A 19458-nucleotide genomic window follows, 5' to 3' on the forward strand; every position below is an offset into this window, starting at 1 on the left:
AACAAGCATTGGAAAATTTTTGCTGATTTTTTTAAATTTGGATGCGACTTTTCGCACCCAAAAGTCATTCAAAACCTTTGGGTGCGACTTAGTCGCACCCAATACGTTATCAAAACTATTAGGTGCGACTTAGTCGCACCCAAATGTCCTAAAATTTTCCGCGGCCAAATTTTCCCCCTCTTTTTACAAATATCATTGGGTGCGACTTTGTCGCACCCAAAAGTACTGACAGGGGTCATTGGGTTCGACTTTGTCGCACCCAAAAGTGTCATTGGGTGCGACTCAAATTCTAGGTCAGGATATAAAATAATATTTCACTGCGATTTTCATTCATTCTCTCACATTCCGAGCCTCTCTCTCTCTCTCTCTCTCTCTCTCTCTCTCTCTCTCTCTCTCTCTCTCTCTCTCTCTCTCTCTCTCTCTCTCTCTCTCTCTCTCTCTCCGAGTTCTCTCCTACCACCACCACCAGTCCACCGAGCCTCTCTCCGACCACCACCGACGGGTACCACCACCATCGAGCGTCCTAAGGTGAGTTTCCTCTCCCTCTTTTTTTTTTCTTCCTCTTTAATTTCCGGCCAGCCGCAAACTCCGACTCCTTTTTTTCTTCCTCTTTGCAGGTACCGCCCTTCGCACCCTCGACCTCAGCTCCAACGCCTTCACCGGCAACCTCCCTCCCGGCCTTTGCTCCCGCAGCGAGCGGCCTCTCGAGAACCCTCGACCTCAGCCCCAAATTTTCTACGGTTTGGAACTTGAATTTGGGGCTTTTGTGGAAATCAGTTGACGCTGGCCGTGTGTTTCTGACGTTGGCCGTGTGTTGAGTTTGATTTTGTGATGTGATTATGAAATTGTTTAATGTTTGGGTTGAAAGGCATGGTTTGAATTTTGTTAGATTTTTCGGACGAATTTTGAGTAATATGTGGACTTGGCCGTATGAAGTTTTGAATGTGTTTTATGAATTGAGGAATTCTGCTTGATGATGTGTTGAGGCTGTAATGATTTTTTTTTTTTTTTTTGTGAATTCTGGATATTTGGATTGGGTTGTGTTTCGACCGAGGGATTTGGTTATTTGGCCGAGGGATTTGGTCGCCATTTTTTTTTATTTTTGGTGACTTTTTAGGTGCGACTTTAGGTGCGGAAAGTCGCACCTAAATGTCGCACCCGAAAGTAAAGACTTTTGGGTGTGACTTTTCGCACCCAGGACTTTTAGGTGCGGACTTTCGGGTGCGGAAAAGTCGCACCCAAAGTCGCATCTAAAGGTATCATTGGGTGCGAGAATTGACTTTTGGGTGCGAAAAAAGTCGCACCCAAAGGTCTTTTTTGTACTAGTGTTATTTGAGAGTCGGGTCCAAGTCATAGGACCTTCCAACCCGGGATCAAGCCCTCGTTTTGGGCAAAAGGCTGAACCCGAGCCTAAAAAACCACAAACCGAAACCCTTTTAATAAAAAAATGTCTATATTTATAATAAAAAAGAAAAACATGTCATTAATAATAATCTTTAATTCAGGTGTGAAATTTTTTTTTTACATATAAAAACATAAATTTGAATTACAAATCATAATTTTTTAATTATAAATAGGTTGGACTTGGGTTGGACCTTTTTGAGGTCCCAAGCCCAATGACCTATACTTCAAGCCCAACACCGGCTCAACGGAGCTGCTTTGACCCGGCCTTTTTCAAAAAAGGGCTATAATCGGCTTAAAACCCCTAAAAGAAGGGTCTGACCAGGTAGTACACGAACATCCCCGGCTAACCGATAACTCTAGGTCCAAAGAAGTGTTTACACGAGTCGTAATACAGGTTTTCGTATCTACGCCTTTTCCTTTGGTCCGGTCAACTCTTGGCTCCATTATGTGAATACATGGCAATATATATATATATATATATATATATATATATATATATATATATATATATATATTTACACTTATTCAAGTTTCAATCGTTTTAAGTATTGATATGTAAAATAAGAATAACGTTCCTTTCATTATGTGAATACATTCCAACAAAGTGTATTAATTTGATTGAGAAAATTGGTATCATTATGATTATTTGAAATACTTTGGTTTTATTTGTTATGTAGACTGCGACTCTGCAACTCGTACATACTTAAATTGACATTATATGAAATACGCTGGTTTTATTTGTAAGGGGAAATGATTGCAAAAATTTATATACTCATTTAAATTTAGTTACACGTAAATATTTTGCAGTTAAAATTTATGTTTGAACTTAACGGTTCGAATAGTAACGGACCCATTATAACATATCATGTGATATTTTTGTCAAAGAAAAAAAACTTTGAGTATATAAATAATATTTTGACTACACATTGAGTATTATTGTCACTATTTCTCCTATTTGTTATCTAGAATGCGACTCTCCAACTTTTACATACTTAAATTGATGAATTTGGATGTTTCTAATTAGTTAACCACTTGCTCTAGGAAAAGACAACATTCCCTACAGTTTGTCGGATTTAATATTTTCTTAGGGTGTGATGCTTCAACTAAATATAGATATATTCTTAAAAGGACCTCCTTAAGTCTACAGGATTAATTCTTTCTTAATGTGCTTTAGATAAGGGTTTACTTTTTGTAATTACCGTATTATAGAAGGTTTTTTTTTATGCTCTAATTTATAACCCGTCTTTTTCTTGGTTATAGAAATTACTATATATTTTGATCGGATAAATCATAGAATAATAAGGTCGGTGAGTACCATTCTAAGATGTCTTGGCTTTTCTTTCTAAATAAATACTTATGGCAACGTCTATCATTTTAATAATTTCAACCGATTGAGAAGTGCCAAATATGGAGTCGTTGGCAAAACGATGTAGACTGAAAAGATAGAAAATAATATTCCATCAACTTTAACTTTATGCATAACTAATTCTTTATTCTTTTTCTTTTTCTGCGTCAAGAAAAATTACTTGTCCTTGGTAAAAGTTTATGCAAGAAGCCTAGAACCACCCCTATCCCTTTGCGAGTGTGGTGCTGGAGCAGTTAATATATTGAGAAATATGTAAAAATGTCATAAAATTGAGTTTTTTTTTTTTTTCAATAATGTCAAATATTTATAATATGCCACATCTTAGAAAATTTTCATCGTGACTACTTGCCTCAATGTTAATAGATTCACATTCGAATGAACAAGCTATATAATGAAGTCAACGAAGTAAATACGTGTTTGTTGTGTTAGGTAAAAAATTTGAGAAATTTGTAAAAATGTCATAAAATTATTTTTTTTTCTTTCAATAATGTCAAATATTTATAATATGCCACTATTTAGAAAATTTTGATCGTGAGTACTTGTCTCAATGTTAATAGATTCACGTTCGAATGAACAAGCTACACAATGAAATCATCGAAGGAAATACGTATGTGTTAGGTAAATTAAAAAAAAAAAACTGAACTATTTTGATAAAGTCCAATTCTCCATGGGTACAAAAGAAAATACATGGGCATTGATTCTCCTCACTGACTCTCAAAAAATCATTAGTCGTCATCTAATTCACTACTTTTAATGAACTTTACACCAATATGCAGCCTATTATTTTGACACTACTAGTACTGGTGAAAAACCTTCTCTTACGTCATATATTTTAAATTAACTGTAATTAGTATTAAAAAAAAAACAAAAAAAAAACTCTTCATTCGAATATTAAAAGGAAAAAAAATAACTTTTAATTAATAATATTAAAACTTGTGTCTGTTTTATTTATTAAGGACTTCCCAATGGACTTTAACCCACCAAAGTCCAAAAAGAACAAAAACAAAAAACAAAAAAAATCAAGTACAATTTACTGAAGCTGTCTTCACCAACCAAGTGGATCTCACCTCAAGTTGAAATCCACAGAAATATGGGAAGGAATAGCATACTTTCTAATATTTTTTTTTTTTTTTTTTTACTTCTGTATTCCCTGTGCAACTCCCAAAAACTGAAGCAGCAACCAATTAGATTCCTGGGCTCTTGTGAGAGGAAAAGTCGGCTTCGAGAAGCTCAATTTCTCGTTTGAAATCCCCTAAATTGAGCCCTTTAGATAGCTTCGTCCTTTCAGTTGTGTTGTCTCCGATCAAGCTTACGAGATACTTCATACACGAAACATACTCGGCCTTTACTTCGCGAGACTTAGAGATTGAACTCTCAGACTCAAACTGCACATCAACACACATTATCATGATATTTACATGGCCACGATATATGATGACGTATATTAACAAGCCGATGATGATAAAAATACGGTTTTCTTGATGTCATATGTCATGAAAGACATTGCTAAAGTAACTCATACCGAGGTCATTTTGTACAGACACGGTTTTTAATTTTTATTTTTGGCTGAAGATTGTGCAGTGGCTGAATAGGGAACATAATATAATACCTTTTTGTATGCGGAAACGCATCTTAAGAGTGCATTCTCGGCCTCAACAAGAGGTGAACGGTCATTATTCTGCTACAACAAGCAGCATGATGATATATGAGCTAATAAGGATGCAATAAACGGAAAGATAAAGACCTGTGAACATCTTATTTGATCACAAATCACCAAAAATCTAGATTCAAAATGACTTGGGGCCATAAAAATATTACAGAATGCAAATTTCAACTAGAGTGAAATACGAGATTGTTTCTCTTTTCTCCAACTGGCTCACAGTGTGACTTCTTGTACCATCTGTAGACTGTTGAAATGACTGGAAGAAGACTAACCTTGGACTCTTGTAACTCAGCTTTTGTGATCTCCAAGTGTCCAAGTGCATTGAATGATTGTAACTGAGAAAAAAAAAAATATTAGAAACGTTAAACAATGACATTGTGGCTCACAAAGTACTACGAGAATGGTTAGCTTGGATTGAAGCTTTTTATTTTTATTTTTATCTGGTCAGATCAGACACAGTCAGACTTACAACACGTCGTGTCATTCTTCCCCAGTTACGCTGTTAGTATGGAAGAAGGATATCTCAGGGAAACAGATACAGCCTAGGGAAACCACCAAATGTATTGCTAGTTTTCTGAAATGATTATAAGGATACGGAACGGAAATTGTGCTCATAAATTACGTAGATAAACAGGCATTCATGAGTTGCGACTGGCTATAATCATATTGTTAACCACTTATGGAAGATGCTTCAATTCATATGCTATGGCTGCGTATCAGATTTGTATTGTATAAGCACGGCTGAAGATCCTACTTTTAACTTAAAAGAGATGATACAGAGTATGGCAATTATAATCCACGAAGCATTTGTACTTAGAAAGGATATAGGTGAAAAATAAAACGTCCACCATCGATTATGGAAATTTGGAGAGGGGAGAGAATCTGACCAGTATGACTAATGCTTCACGGCCATTCTGTTTGGCTCGCTCAGATGCTCCATAACTTTGTATTTTCCCGATTTGTTTCACAAGTTTGTCTAAAAACTTCTGGCTAATCCTACACGTAAAAACGTAATTATCTCTAGAATGATATACCACAAAATAAATTGTAATAAAAACAAAATACCGAAAAAACCAATGAAAGTTGAAATTATTATCAGATCATTAGAAGCTCGTCGACTAAGATTTCAGGGCATTTCTGTTAGTTTTATGATTATGTTTTAAGAACCAGAATTAATCATGTTAAAAAATTCAAATATGTTTATGTATATATATATACACCAAAATTCATTTTTCTTCTTTTCTCCTTCCGATGGACCTTGTAAACACTCTAATTATGCATATATAATCATGACACAAGTGCAAGAGATATATTTGTGAATGTGTTAGATAAGTTTAAACCGCAAGATTCATGACCACAAAACTAAGACATTTCAGTTGGATTTGAATTTTGTTGTAAGGCCTAGCGTTTGCAAAAGTGTCAAGAGTTTCTTGATTATCTTTTTTTTTACCAATTCAAGTACCCAAAACCAAGGTTCTGACCAGGAACACTACAGTCACAATGTTTAAGGCGAAAGACAAGAGAAAAGCAAATATAATGGCTTGTCATAGTGGCCTTCCAAATACGATAATAATGTCGCCCAGATAGAAGTAACAAACCTTATGGTATCTTGTAGAAGATTTTTTGCCTTGTCAAGCTCCGCAATGGCTTTCAAATGATCCAACTTCCTCAGTTTGCTGGCCTTCAGCATTGCTAACCGAGCAAGGAAGAGTCCATTTGCACCGATCTTAATATTGATAATAAATCACATTACATGTTTTATTCTATTTTCAAATTTGTTAAGAAATTTCATCGAACTATAAGGTTATAATGAGAAAGTACATATATCAATTCAAAATGAAATAAAGAACGAAGGATGAACTGAAACCAGGACCGTAAATGGCCAAATAAGGCCATACATAGAATGACAGGTAAAAAAGCAGAGAATAAATTTTGATTTGATGAGTATGCTAACAGAAAAACCTGAATGTGGTCATTGGGAAGTAAAGCTATACGAGTCTTGAGACACCTGCGACAAAAGAAAACGGAAAAAATTAAATTCCTTAACAAAATCAGGTCTTTGAATTTTAATTGTACCTTTCAAGAAGTTCTTGGGCTTCCTCTAAGTTCCCAGCTGATTGTAAGGTCAAGGCTAACCCTTCTGCCGCAAGTACCGTATCTAAAGACTCCCATCCCTGTCTTTCACGAAAATAAACATGGTAAGTTATTGATTGTGATGACCAACAGATATTATTTCACAATGAGATTCCATGATATTTATTTCTTAATAATAGGGAGTTCACATAATTTTTAATCTCTAATTTATTTGCAATTAAAATGTCATGCGGGAATCTGCTTCATTTTAGAAGTCATGGGAGGCTACTGCTGTTAGGAAAGTTGGGTATTGTCTTACACTTCAAAGAAATATAAACGCTTTCATATGAATATAACCAGCTCTAGGTACCCTGTGGGCTAGAAATATGTGAATTGTAATATGACTAAATTCCAAATAAATCATTCTCACAGTTTCTTTACGCAGATCTAGCAAGGGATTGTTCTGCAGTTTTTTATTTTAATTTTTTTAAAAAAAATTTGGTAAAGGAAGTTATACCGTTTCTGTTCTTGTTCCATTTTTTCTTCTCCCATTTATCGTCTTTTTCAGTCCTTATTCCATGATGAATATCACTTTAAAAAAATAAAAGTTGCTCCCAAGCGGGACCATTTCTTTATGATAAACAAGAAGATTTCTCGTTCTCTGGGTGCCTGTTACACCTTACTTTCAATGACACTTTCATCAATTATAAAATAAGTAAGTGGCATGTTCATGATACATGTATCTTTAACCAAACCAAGAGTGACAGAAAAGTGACGAGTCTAAATTGTAAATCCCTTGGCTAGTGTATTTCTTCACAATCTCTTATAGAAATAACAACTGCATCAGATTGGTTAACGCCGTATCAAAATGTGCAGCAATTCCATCATGCAATATATTGTGTTGGCAAGTCTATTTACACATAAATTCCAGGTGTCATACTGTGCCCTGTATTTTATTTTTTTTTTTGTTTTTCCTTTGGATTTGTTTTCTCGTTGTAATATCTTCCTTAATCAGTTACTTTTCATCTCTCCTAAAATATATATAATATTTATAATAGCAATAATAATATAAAGAAATGGGGAGAGAAACAAATGGCTGAACCTTTGTTAACTCCATTTCATGAAGCATTTTTCTCTGTATATTCTCAGCATCCTTGACACGATTGGTTTTCAAATATATCTAGATAGAGAAGAAGAAATTTAGAAAACATTTATAGCCAAGAGATGAAGCTTCAAACAATTAAATAAAACCTAGATACGTTATTAAAAGAAGAAGAAAAAAATAAAAAATAATAATAATAAATAAATAAATAATTAATCAAACAAACCTGTGCCAGGTAACGCATTCGTCTAAAGCACGTCATCGATTCTACTTCTTCAGTTTCCTACAAAATTAATGACATGGTACCTTTAAAAAAAATCAGATAAAAAAGAATGAATAAACACAATGGATTTAAACTACGTAGCTGTCCACCTCCATTATTTTGATAGAATCAAGAATCAGAGCTTCTGAATCCTTTTCGTTTCCTTGCAAATGTAGCACCTGCAGACAAAGTTTGAAATCATATCGTACGCAATTGAATGCTTGGTACAAAAGGACAGAATGAATAAATGCTGAAACGATGATCTAATTTTTAATTGGGGGAAAAATCTTGTAGATGATCAGGTGGCAACAACCACCGAAATTGGATCTTCTTTTTTGTCGTGTACATTTCACAAATAAGTTAGAGAGGAAGACGACAGGGAAATATGACCCGAGAAGAAGCAAATGGTTTTTAGTTGCTTCTTTCGAATGCTGTTTGGGACAGACTCTTTCTCAACCTCAATCTCGGAAGCGATGGATCTTATTCATTGGTGTCCGGTGCAGTTTGGAACATATGGAGGGGAAAAAAAAATCTTTTTGAGGGAGAGGATTGTACAATCGAGGATTTATTTGACAATGTAAACCACTCTGTGGCTCTTTGGCTTTCTGCTTGGCGTAAAGAATTCAAGGACTTTTTTTTCTCGGATCTAGTTAGGGTCTGGTCTAGCGCCTTGTAATTTTTCTGGTCCATTAACGAGGCTGATTCTTCTTCCCGGGTCTATCCCAGAGCACTGTTTTATAACCAATGTTCATCGCAATGAAGGAGATGACAGCGACTCTTCGGCTGCTGATATTATTGAGTTAATTAACCAGAATATTGTTCTTTGGCTCTCTTCCTTTTCTCCCTGTCAGATTTAGCTAGGTCGTCTGGTTGATGCTTCTCCTAAAGTTGTTTCTAGTTGCGTACGGTCCGGCCTCTTTGGCTTTTTTATTTTACTTTTTTACTAGTAATCTTTCGCCTTTTTACAGGTTTTGCAATGAAAAAATTCAGTTTCTAAATTTTATATAACAAAAAATTAGGCTGTAATTCTTGACTTTTGGGTCCCCAATGCAGAATGAATTATCATAAGCATAAAGTTTGTGTTTCTTCTAAAAATAAATCATAATAAATAACTACTGGATAAACATAGGAAAGATATATGCCAATTACCATTCCAAGATGATACATCGTATCTGCATACTCTGAATGGTTAAGTCCAAGAACACGGCCTTTTATCTGAATGGTTACAAATTTCAATAAAGTTACAAAAAAAAAAAAAAAAAAAAAAACAGAGAAGCCCTTTATATTGAAAGAAAATATATTTACCTTCAGAGCACGCTGTTTTGGATAATCAACAATGGGAAGCATGGAAAACAGCAACATGTAAAAGTAATTAACATACATTGGCCTTCAAAGATGATAAAGTAACTAGATTCATCAAAGAATTTATATCACGCATATACTTGCTTTATTACCTCATAGCATTTACGAGCATCCTCTAGCTTCTTCTGTGCTAAATAGAATTGCCCAAGGTTGTGAAGGGCAGCACCAACTCTGTGAAATAAAGTACATGTAAGTTAATGCAACGGCTTTGCAGTGTGGGTTACAAAAGCCAAATCAACTAGTAGAACTGGACGTCGTTTGTACTCTAATTTAATTTGTACGGACAAAAACCTTGTACTCTATATGAAACACTGAATTGCTTGGCAAAGGATAATGAGAAGGATTAAAAATCATGTTACAAAAAATATAGCACAATCAAGAAAATAAAGGGTACTACAATGAAGAAGCAGGATGATATCATTTTCAAAAACATTTTCAAATTCACCACACATTATCTTAATATTCTGAAAATTAAAAAACTCTCTTCTCTAAATGTGTTACTGGCTATTTAGCCTAACCGACTATTGATAGCTTGTTTAGATGGGGTATCCTTTTCTGAGAGCTACCATACCATAAAAAACTATAAATACACACATACCGTATATCATCAGGACTGTATGTTTCTTCCAGTATATTGATTGCCTCCAAATACAACGGCTCTGCCTTATCAAATTCCTTGTTCACTCTATACAGCTCGGCCTGGGGAAAATTTAAAACGTAAAAAACGATGATTACATGAAAACATTATACATGAAAAAACAAAATTATGGACTGAAATTGAAGAAAGATTGGTCTTGTGATAATCCCTCTTAGATAGAGACCACGTGAATGGGTGGGACTGTGAACTACTGCTAAAGTTACTCTTAGAGGGCCCTGAATATCAAGACGGGCATTCTCAATTGATTTGTTCGCTAGGGTTAAATGAGTAGTAGTCAAGCAAAGAGATATAATTCAGATTATCGCCTTGCACTGAGCCCGTTTAGCGATGTTAATTTTCATGAGGTGGGATATGATTCTTAGTCCTGGTACTGTGGAACTTTAATTTCCCAGGAGCAACCCTCAGTTGCACATTTCCCTGGCAGGGTTGAAATTATACAAACAATACAATAAGACAGTGGACCACGTTCTCCTCCAGGGCCATTTTTATCTTCTTGAAGTAATTAATGCAATGCTTTTTGTTTCTAAGAGATATAAAAAACTGTTTGCAATAAGAGTACCAGATGATAATTAAACTAATAAATCAGTTGGTTGGTCTTAATGGAAAAAGTACCAGATTATTGCATGCTGACGCAACATGTGCCTCTCTCTCCCCGAAGCCTTCTTTTGCTTCTTTTAGAGCCGAGAGGAAGAATCCTTCAGCCTCTTTCAATTTTCCCTGGAAAAAGGAAACAATGAGTAAACTAAGATTAAAAAAAAATTAAAAAAAAAGTCGGACAAACAAACTGAAAATGTCACACACCTTCAGAAATAAATCTCTTGCGTGATCCGTAAAAACTCTCCACTTTATAGTATGTGTATTGGATATGATAGAACCATCCTCAATTCTGCGCAAGCCTACAATCTCAGCCCCTTCGGCATCGTTCTCAAAAACTTCTTGTGTTGAGTCTTCTTTTGCTAAGAGGGGGCTCGTGTTTATTCCAAGAATCATTGCTGTAAACACAAATAATTAGGAAATAAGAAGCATTAGAGCTTTATACTATAGCAATTTCCCAACACGATAATGTGGTACATTATCCAGCGATTCAAATGCACTACAATCACAATCATGTGACCATAGCCATACACCGGAAGAAATACATAAGAGAATTAGAAAGGCGCAAAAAAAGAGCTAAACAAACAAAAGAATATTATAGTCCTCTAAATTCAACTGCGCTAGAACACGTAAACTTTACTCGCCCCCAAGGCACAAAATTTTAGTTTCCAAATGTGACAAATTTTCATTTTATAGAGCAAAGACACCCACGACTGAACAGTCAAAAGTGCAGCAATATAACTGAAAACAATAATGCATTACAAAAATTGCTATAGAATAAACTAACCTTTGTCCTAAATTTAAAATGTTCAAATATACAAAATACTCTTCCCTTTTTCCAGTACAAAGTCGCATGCTTCCAAGACAAGGTATGTGTGAAAAAATACAATTATATAAAAAATACGAACCCAAGTTTATTTATTTTATTTTGTAAATAAACTCTTACAAGACTAAATAAGAAATGGGAACAAGAGTACGTATAATTATAAATAAATAAATAAAAAATACAAAAAATTAGAAAAATAGCGAACTTGATATTGCTAAATAGTCAAGGTTTAGTAAATATTAAGTAAATAGCCATAAATAATGACGTGACTTAATATGGCAGTGGCTATTTACTTGAATAAAAATGACTATTTACCTACTATTTAACAAACCTTGGCTATTTAGTAATTCTCAACGTTTAAGTTGGTTATTTTGCTAAATTACCCGAAAAAATAAGGAAAAAAAATCCTTACCTGTACTGCCAGAGAGAAAAAGCCATAGACCTGGGTCTGTGTGATTGAAGCTCCAACTATGGCCCTTCGATGAACGTCTACATGAAATATTTGCAGTACCTGAAAAGGATATAAGCTTATCAAGGGAACAAAAAAACCAAAATTCTCAATTGTCTAATGATTCGAAGGAACACTATGTTTTAATGATCCGAAATATTCTGAATATTGAGAAATTTACTTTACAACAATCATAGATAAACAAAAGAAGGCAACTGCAGATTTTCAATGGCGTACTTGAAAGTGATGCGGGAGAAGATATTTGGGAAAACCGGAAACGAAATCGAGTCTTAATCAAGTTCGACGCAGCTTTTCGCAAGAACATCTCTCTCTCTCTCTCGATTTCACGATGTTCGCAAGAATGTTGTCAGGACATTGGTTGTCGAAATTTTCCAGATTTTGCGAAGCTTCCAATTACCAGTTCATTAGTCACAGATACGTAGGAGCGAAGGAAAATGTACCACTGCAGATTTTTGGAATACAGAGGAGAGTCTCTCGGACCGATCGCTCGGGAAACTTCGGCGCGCTCTTTCGTCGGAGAGCTTTGCCGTCACTTGACTTCGAGAGGAGCCTGAAAGAACGTGAAGAAGCAAAAGGGTTTTTGAAAAATGCGCTAAAACGCGGGTCGTTTTGTAATTGTGCCAGCTAAGCCAAGGCTCAAAAAAAAAAAAAAAAAAAAAGCCAAGTCAAGGGGGTTTTTTTTCTCTATTTTCCTTTTTCCCAATTTTATATTAGAAAATATATAATAAATAAATAAAAGAAAAAATGGCATGAACTAGCCAATTCAAACTATGACTTTTGCAAAATAGACATAGTTTCATTAGGTTAGGCAAAATAGCCACCACTCTCTCCAGACCCTCGATCGACTCTTCGCTCGCCGGAACGAAACCGATCAGTCTCTCCTCTGTCGCCTCGCCGCTGGGGATTCTGTCGACCGGGAGGGCCATCTCGACTTCCATGCGCAGCATCGCGGGGCCCGACCGCGGACGGTGGTCGGCCATGTGGCGGGCGGCGGCGACGAACCTTTCCAGCGAGGAAGCCCTCCTCGTCGCCGTAGCGTGACGGAGAGTCCCGAATCTCCGTCGATCTCCTCGCCTTCGCCGCCGTGACGGAGAGTCCGACGGGAGGTAAGATCTGTGCGATTGCGGTGACTGGAAGGAGGTCTGAGAAGAAGGAGATCGGAGAAGGTCGAGGATTAAATTTTAAGACTAAAAAAAATCTCTGGATTAAATTAATCATGCCTGGATTAAATTTACAAAAAATTAGAAAAATAGCCAACTTAAACGTTTGATATTGCTAAATAGCCAATGTTTGATAAATATTAAGTAAATAGCCATAAATGATGACGTGGCTTAATATGGCAGTGGCTATTTACTTGATATTTACGTTTGTAAATATATAAAAATGGCTATTTACCTACTATTTACCAAACCTTGGCTATTTAGCAATTCTCAACGTTTAAGTTGGCTATTTTGCTAAATTACCCTTAAATTTAATCCAGAAATCATGTCTGGATTAAATTTAATCCTGCCTGAATTAATCGCAGCTTGGCTATTTTGCTTATACTTGATAAACTTTGGCTATTTTGCAAATCTTTAAGTTCTATTTGGTCATTTAGCCGCTTGACCCTAAATAAAATTGAGTTGCACCCTTTAGGCGCTTGAGCCTCCACCTGAGTCAACACCTAACCCGCTCGGGCCCATTCCTGAGTCAGAGTCGGGGCTCGGGCCCATTCCCGAGTCAGAGTCGGGGCTCACCCAAGCTTGCGCTTGGATGTTTCGGAAGCTTCTTGAGTTGTGTACGTATTCGGTTTGGCATCTCCACACATTATGCTAATGTAGTATTTGTAATCTCGATACATAGCTACTTTGCCTCTAAAATTGGGATGCGAAAGATATCATTCAAAAATAGCTATAACTCTATAAATAATAATATGTAAAAAACAAAAAATTAGAAAAATAGTCAACTTAAACGTTTGATATTGCTAAATAACCAAGGTTTGGTAAATATTAGATAAATAGCCATAAATGATGACGTGGCTTAATATGACAGTGGTTATTTACTTAATATTTACGTTTGTAAATATATAAAATTGGCTATTTACCTAATATTTATCAAACCTTGGCTATTTAGCAATTCACAATGTTTAAGTTGGCTATTTTGCTAAATTACCCTAAAACAAATCATACTCACAGTGCATTTTCTCGCTCAATTATTAAACTATTTTACATTATTACGTAAGCAATTTATAATTATTCCAGTGTAACGCAAAAGAAATCATAATAAAAATGAACGTCGAATCTATATTGTTCGGCGCGTTTGATATTAAGTCTTATCACGAAATATTTACTCATTGAAAAAAAATTAGTCAAATGATTCTCTAACTAGCCAAGGTGTTTCATATTCATCTTATCAATAAATAGAAAGTGGCAAACATAAATAAAACGTTGATTTAGACATGAAAGATGGCCAAGAAATTAGGCTCACGGCATTGTTTTATAAGCCGATTCATTTAACCATTTGCATAAGTAAAAAATGGTTAGATTAATTCAAAGCAAGGACGAATGACTGCTACCAGACAAGATAGAGCATGTAAACTCTGTCGTGATGTCATCTAGATAGCGATGACATTATGAAAGCAAAATTGAAAATAGAATGAAAAGTCTAGATTAAGAGCGGTTGGAAATTTTAGCGATGGAACATATAATGGAGCATGTAAACACGGTAATTCACCTTCGAATTATTCGAATCTGACGTTCATCTTGAGTTTAAGCTCAGCAAAAGTAACCCTATTTTTTGTGTTATCAATCAAAGCAATTTGAAAAGGAATTTAGAAATGATTGAAATACTCATTTCTCATTTGATTGTTACATTAAAAATAGTTGCATTTTTTGTGGATCGAATTGGGTTGATCATAAAATATTTGGGAATCCTCTATATATAATTGATAGTGTGACTTTAAGCAAACTTTAAGGACTAAATTAATGATCCTTTACTTTGAGTTTAATTATCCTATTTATATGATTACAAACGGTTGGGAATTGATTCCCCTCATATTAATATACCAATTATTTATATTAAGAAATGTATCTGAACGCTGTATAAACTTTCACGGATATCTTTCATAAAAATTTCAAATTAGATTACTTATTTTATTTCTCATTTTTAATATCATGAAAATCTTATAAGTAATAATAATACACCATAATTGTTTACTCTTTTTTACCTAGTTAACAAGCATTAGACACTCAATAATTAAATCTACAACTGTTAGTCTAATTTAATCGGAAACTACGCAAAGATCATGAATAAATCTATTTATAATATAACTTGTAAGCTCATAAATTAATGAACTCTAGACGTTTTTATTATAAATCCACTATAGACTTGTAACATGAAAGTCTTGAATCACAATCTAGCTGGATGAAAATAATTGTTTTACTTTCTTCCCTTGATTGTTTATATTCATAAATACAGCGAATTCCTTATAAACCCTAAACATTGTGAACTTAATCATTAATGGGAGCTCAAAATAGCTTATCTCTCACAAACTCGACTACTAAACAGTTACATATTCACTTCTTATTCAGAAAATATAACCCCATTTATATGATAAATATCATCATCTAACGACATTGCGGATTGTGCAAGATAGAAGTTCCATATTGTACCGTTTATATAATGAAATTGCACAAATTGTTCCGTATACTTCAAAATTTTGGCCAACTTTTCTATATTTTCTAATTTATAGTACGTCTCAAGGGGAGTTGTTGACGTGGGACAACAAGCAATGTGGCGCCAAGAATGTTCAGTGTCGACTTGACCGAGCCTGCGCGAACCCGGAGTGGAGGACGCTGTTCCCTGCAGCCTTTGTGGAGGTCCTGGACTTCCATGGGTCCGATCATCGGGTGATCGTCATCGATACGGAGGAGCGGTCCCCGGTGGTGGCTGCCAACTTGAGGACCACGAGACGATGGGATTTCGAGCCGGGCTGGATCACTAATGCCGAGTGTGTGGAGGTAGTCCAAAACGCTTGGGGCCATGGTGTTGGTAGAGGTGGTGGAAGGTGTACTGAGGGGCTCGACCGTTGCCGGGCGGCACTTCGTGAATGGGCTCGGGTCTCGTTTGGCCAGCGCGCGCAGCGAATCCGAGAGCTCTCTAGCCGACTCGAAAAGCTCAACTCTGAGGTACGTTCTAGCTACAACTGCAGGGAGGAGAGGAAGGTTGGCAAAGATCTCGAGTCCCTCATCCTTGTTCAAGTGTCTCAAAGGTGGGGATAAAAACTCAGCCTACTTCCATGGGAGAGCCTCGAGGAGGAAAAGTCGGAATTCTATGAAAGGTATTTTCAACGAGTCTGGGGCTTGGGTTAGCACAGAGGGGGAAGTGAGGGCTGTTTTTGAGAAGTACTTTGAGGAAGTTTTTTCTTCCAATGGCGCTTCAGAGGAGGACTTCCGGGTGATTACCGACGAAGATATGGCCCGCCTTCCAGAGGGGTACCGGGAGGTGTTGGACGAGGATTTCTCGGGTGAGGATGTTGATCGGGCTCTTAAGGCGATGGGACCACGGAAGGCTCCGGGCCCCGTCGGTTTCCACGCCCTATTTTTTCAAAAAAATTGGGACGTGGTTGGCCCGACGGTTCGTGAGGAGTGCCTTGAGATTTTGAACCGGGGGGCAAGCGCTAAAAGTTGGAACGTGACAAATATAGTCCTTATCCCGAAGGTGAAGAACCCGTGTCGAGTGGGGGACTACCGCCCCATTAGTTTGTGCAATGTGCTACTCAAGATTGTGACGAAGGCGGTAGCGAGTAGGATCAAAGGGGTTCTTCCGTTGATCATCTCCGAAACCCAAAGCGCCTTTGTTCCCGGCCGCCTTATTTCGGACAATGTTGCCATTGCGTACGAGCTCCTCCATTCGATCAAGATGAAAATAAAAGGTAAGTTCGCGGCTCTCGCTCTCAAATTGGATATGAGTAAGGCCTATGACCGGGTGGAATGGGGCTTTATAATAGCTATGTTACGGAGAGTCGGGTTTGGCCCGAAGTTTGTGGCGGTTGTGCTCGAGTGTATCTCTACCCCGGTCTTTTCAATCGTCATCAATGGGAGAGTAGGAAGCTCCATCACGCCGAGTCGGGGTTTGCGTCAAGGCTGCCCTTTGTCACTCTACCTCTTCCTCTTATGCGCGGAAGGGCTGTCGGCGCTCATTCGCGGACAAGAAAGATTGGGTTTATGGACGGGATTTTCTTGCAGCCCGAATGCCCCAGTCATCACACACCTCTTCTTTGCCGACGATAGCCTTCTTTTCTGCAGTGCGGATACGAAGTGCTACTCCGCTTTCCGTTCTATTTTGGCCACTTACGAGAAGGGAACGGGTCAGCTGGTGAATTTTGAGAAATCGGCCTTTTGTTGCTCGCGCAATATCTCGGCGGAGGAAGCGGCCAGAATTTCGGACGCCCTCGGTATCCTCCACACGACGGAAATGGAGAGTTATTTGGGAATGCCGGTTCGCACCGGGAGACAAAAACTCCGGATCTTTAGCAACATCTCGCACCGGGTCAAAAAACAACTCCTTTCGTGGAGAGCGCGAATGTTCTCGGCCGGGGGTAGAGAGATTTTGGTGAAGGCGATTGTCCAAGCGATCCCTACTTTTACGATGAGCCTTTTCAAACTCCCATCTACACTTATCGATGAGCTTCACGGGCTGGTAGCTCGGTTTTGGTGGGGGGGTTCGGAAGACAAGCGGAAAATTCATTGGAAGAGGTGGGATTTTCTTACCCGTTCAAAGAAAGAAGGGGGTTTGGGGTTTAAGGACCTCGGCGACTTTAATCGGGCTCTCATTGGACGTCAAGTGTGGCGAATGATTCAATACCCGCAGTGTTTGATGGCGCGGGTGTTCAAGGCGAAGTATTTTCTACTTACGTCTGTGCTCGACCTCGAGAGTAAAGGCCACTTCTCTTACCTTTGTAAGAGCCTTTGTTGGGGATTGGAGCTACTACGCAAAGGTATTAGGTGGCAAATCGGAGAAGGTAACGTGCGGGCTTTTGCTACTCCTTGGCTGCCGAGGAATGGTGCCTTCTCGTTGATCTCTATGGCACCGGATGATGACTTTCCATGGCGGGTCGCTGACTTCGTAGAAGGGGGTTCGTGGAAGCGAGGGCTCTTGGAAGTGATTTTGACCCCTTATGATATGGAGGCGGTGATGAAGATCCCTCTTGGGGTTGGCAGTGAGCGTGACCGCCTTGTTTGGCACTACGAAGAGAATGGGGTATATTCGGTTCGCTCGGGGTATAGGCTTGCACGTTTGGAATGACATCAGGGACCGACGTCCTCTTCGACCTCGGACGCTGCGTGGTGGGAGAAACTTTGGGGTTTGGTGATTCCTCCGAAGGTCAAACATCTCATGTGGAAATGCTGGTATGATGCCCTCCCGACCTGTGGGAACCTTCGGCAACGAGGCGTTTCATGTCTTCCCTTCTGCAACTTTTGTGGAGAGCTTCCGGAGAATGCTCTCCATGCGACGTGGAGCTGCGACCGGGCCCAAGCGATTTGGCAATCGTCGATGTTGTGTCGGTGGGTGGAAAAGACAAGTTCGTTACCGTTCCAGGAGATTTGTAGACGGGCTGCGGAGTGCTTATCTGTGACGGACTTGGAGTTGTTCTGCGGGCTGGTGTGGGCCGCATGGTCTGACCGGAATCGGCGTCTCTTTGAAGGCCAAGTCAGACTTCCGGAGGCGTGGGTGAACGAGGTGGCTAGTTGGTTTGCGAGCTTCAAGGAACATACCCAACGATTGGGTGCGGGGAAATCGCCAACAGAGCCGCGGCCGGAATCCTGGGTTCGTCCGGGGGAGGGGCTGCTGAAACTAAATCTGGATGCTGCTTGGGATGAAGCAACTAAGCGAGCAGCGCTGAGAGGTGTCGTTCGAGACCATCGTGGCGAGGTAGTGGGCGTGACAGCCGTTATGCTGGGAGATGTCGACTCGGCGCTCACTGCCGAGTGTAGAGCCATTTCAGAGGGGCTGTGCTTCGTGCAATCCTACGGGTGGCGGATTGTTGCGGTGGAGTCCGATTGCATGCGTGCTACGCAGCACATCGGGAGTCGGAACACTAGAAGTCTTCAAGGCCCGTTGATTCATGCGATTTTAGCTTTTTTGGATTCCCATTCTATTTCTTGTTTTTGGGCGCCTCGGATGTGTAATGAGGTTGCAAATTGTATTGCTAAAACTCGTCTTAACCGCTTAGATGGAGACTTGAGCTATTTGTCTAGCCCAGAGTGGCTTGTGGATTGTATTCAGAAGGATATTCTATCATCTGCTGTGGCTTAATGAAATCAGTTCTTTTCCCCTCACAAAAAAAAAAAAAAAAAAAAAAGATTCTTAATTTAAATTTATTACCCTTAATTTTTATTTACATTGTTTCCCTAAAATTTTATTTATCTAGTTTGCTTTCATTTCTTTTAATTATTCATCCATGAACTTTCACATTATATGCTGGTAATCGTTACAATCGTACTTCATTTCTGTCAAGTTGCCGACAAAAATAAGAAGGAAAAAAAAAATTACACTTTCACCGTGTATTAGAAAAAATTAAAAACTAAGGACACAATCCTTAAATTCAAGAGTTCGAGGAAATTAAAAACATAAAACTTTTCTTGACTAAATTAACCTACAAAGTTTAAAAATCAAGGAAACTTTAGCCAAATGGTCTA

At 38.0% G+C, this 19458-nt stretch overlaps 2 protein-coding genes across 2 annotated transcripts; one reads left to right on the forward strand and one right to left on the reverse strand.

Moving 5' to 3' along the window:
* Positions 1 to 3666: 3666 nt before the first annotated feature.
* Positions 3667 to 12329, reverse strand: LOC149406758 (Tetratricopeptide repeat (TPR)-like superfamily protein). Its single transcript, XM_089608562.1, has 18 exons — positions 11996 to 12329; positions 11723 to 11821; positions 10692 to 10882; positions 10503 to 10607; positions 9831 to 9931; positions 9325 to 9403; positions 9176 to 9187; positions 9020 to 9085; positions 7981 to 8049; positions 7835 to 7891; positions 7609 to 7686; positions 6510 to 6607; positions 6396 to 6441; positions 6032 to 6159; positions 5321 to 5429; positions 4706 to 4768; positions 4380 to 4448; positions 3667 to 4155 (listed from the first exon to the last, which is right to left on the reverse strand). Exons 1-18 carry the CDS (start codon positions 12081 to 12083, stop codon positions 3955 to 3957), a joined length of 1659 nt encoding a protein of 552 aa, XP_089464688.1. The 5' UTR covers positions 12084 to 12329; the 3' UTR covers positions 3667 to 3954.
* Positions 12330 to 15799: 3470 nt separating this feature from the next.
* Positions 15800 to 19075, forward strand: LOC149406759 (uncharacterized). The gene is made up of 2 exons (XM_089617612.1): positions 15800 to 18019; positions 18071 to 19075. The coding sequence occupies exons 1-2, from the start codon at positions 15800 to 15802 to the stop codon at positions 19073 to 19075; spliced, it is 3225 nt and encodes a 1074-aa protein (XP_089473738.1).
* The last annotated feature ends 383 nt before the right edge of the window (positions 19076 to 19458 follow it).

This window comes from Urtica dioica, chromosome 1, assembly GCF_054948205.1.
Source record: "Urtica dioica subsp. dioica isolate 48M chromosome 1, U.dioica_male_clone48M_v1_H2, whole genome shotgun sequence".
Classification (NCBI taxonomy): Eukaryota; Viridiplantae; Streptophyta; class Magnoliopsida; order Rosales; family Urticaceae; genus Urtica; species Urtica dioica.

Excerpts from the sequence above, each read along its gene's own strand:
- LOC149406758 (XM_089608562.1), bottom strand. The coding sequence starts at position 12,083 with ATGTTCTTGCGAAAAGCTGCGTCGAACTTGATTAAGACTCGATTTCGT. Across the intron at positions 10,608-10,691 it reads CAAGAGATTTATTTCTGAAG|GGAAAATTGAAAGAGGCTGA; the intron begins GTGTGTGACATT and ends TCCTTTTTCCAG. Across the intron at positions 6,442-6,509 it reads GCCCAAGAACTTCTTGAAAG|GTGTCTCAAGACTCGTATAG; the intron begins GTACAATTAAAA and ends CTTTTGTCGCAG.
- LOC149406759 (XM_089617612.1), top strand. The coding sequence starts at position 15,800 with ATGGTGTTGGTAGAGGTGGTGGAAGGTGTACTGAGGGGCTCGACCGTT. Across the intron at positions 18,020-18,070 it reads GGCACTACGAAGAGAATGGG|GGACCGACGTCCTCTTCGAC; the intron begins GTATATTCGGTT and ends GAATGACATCAG.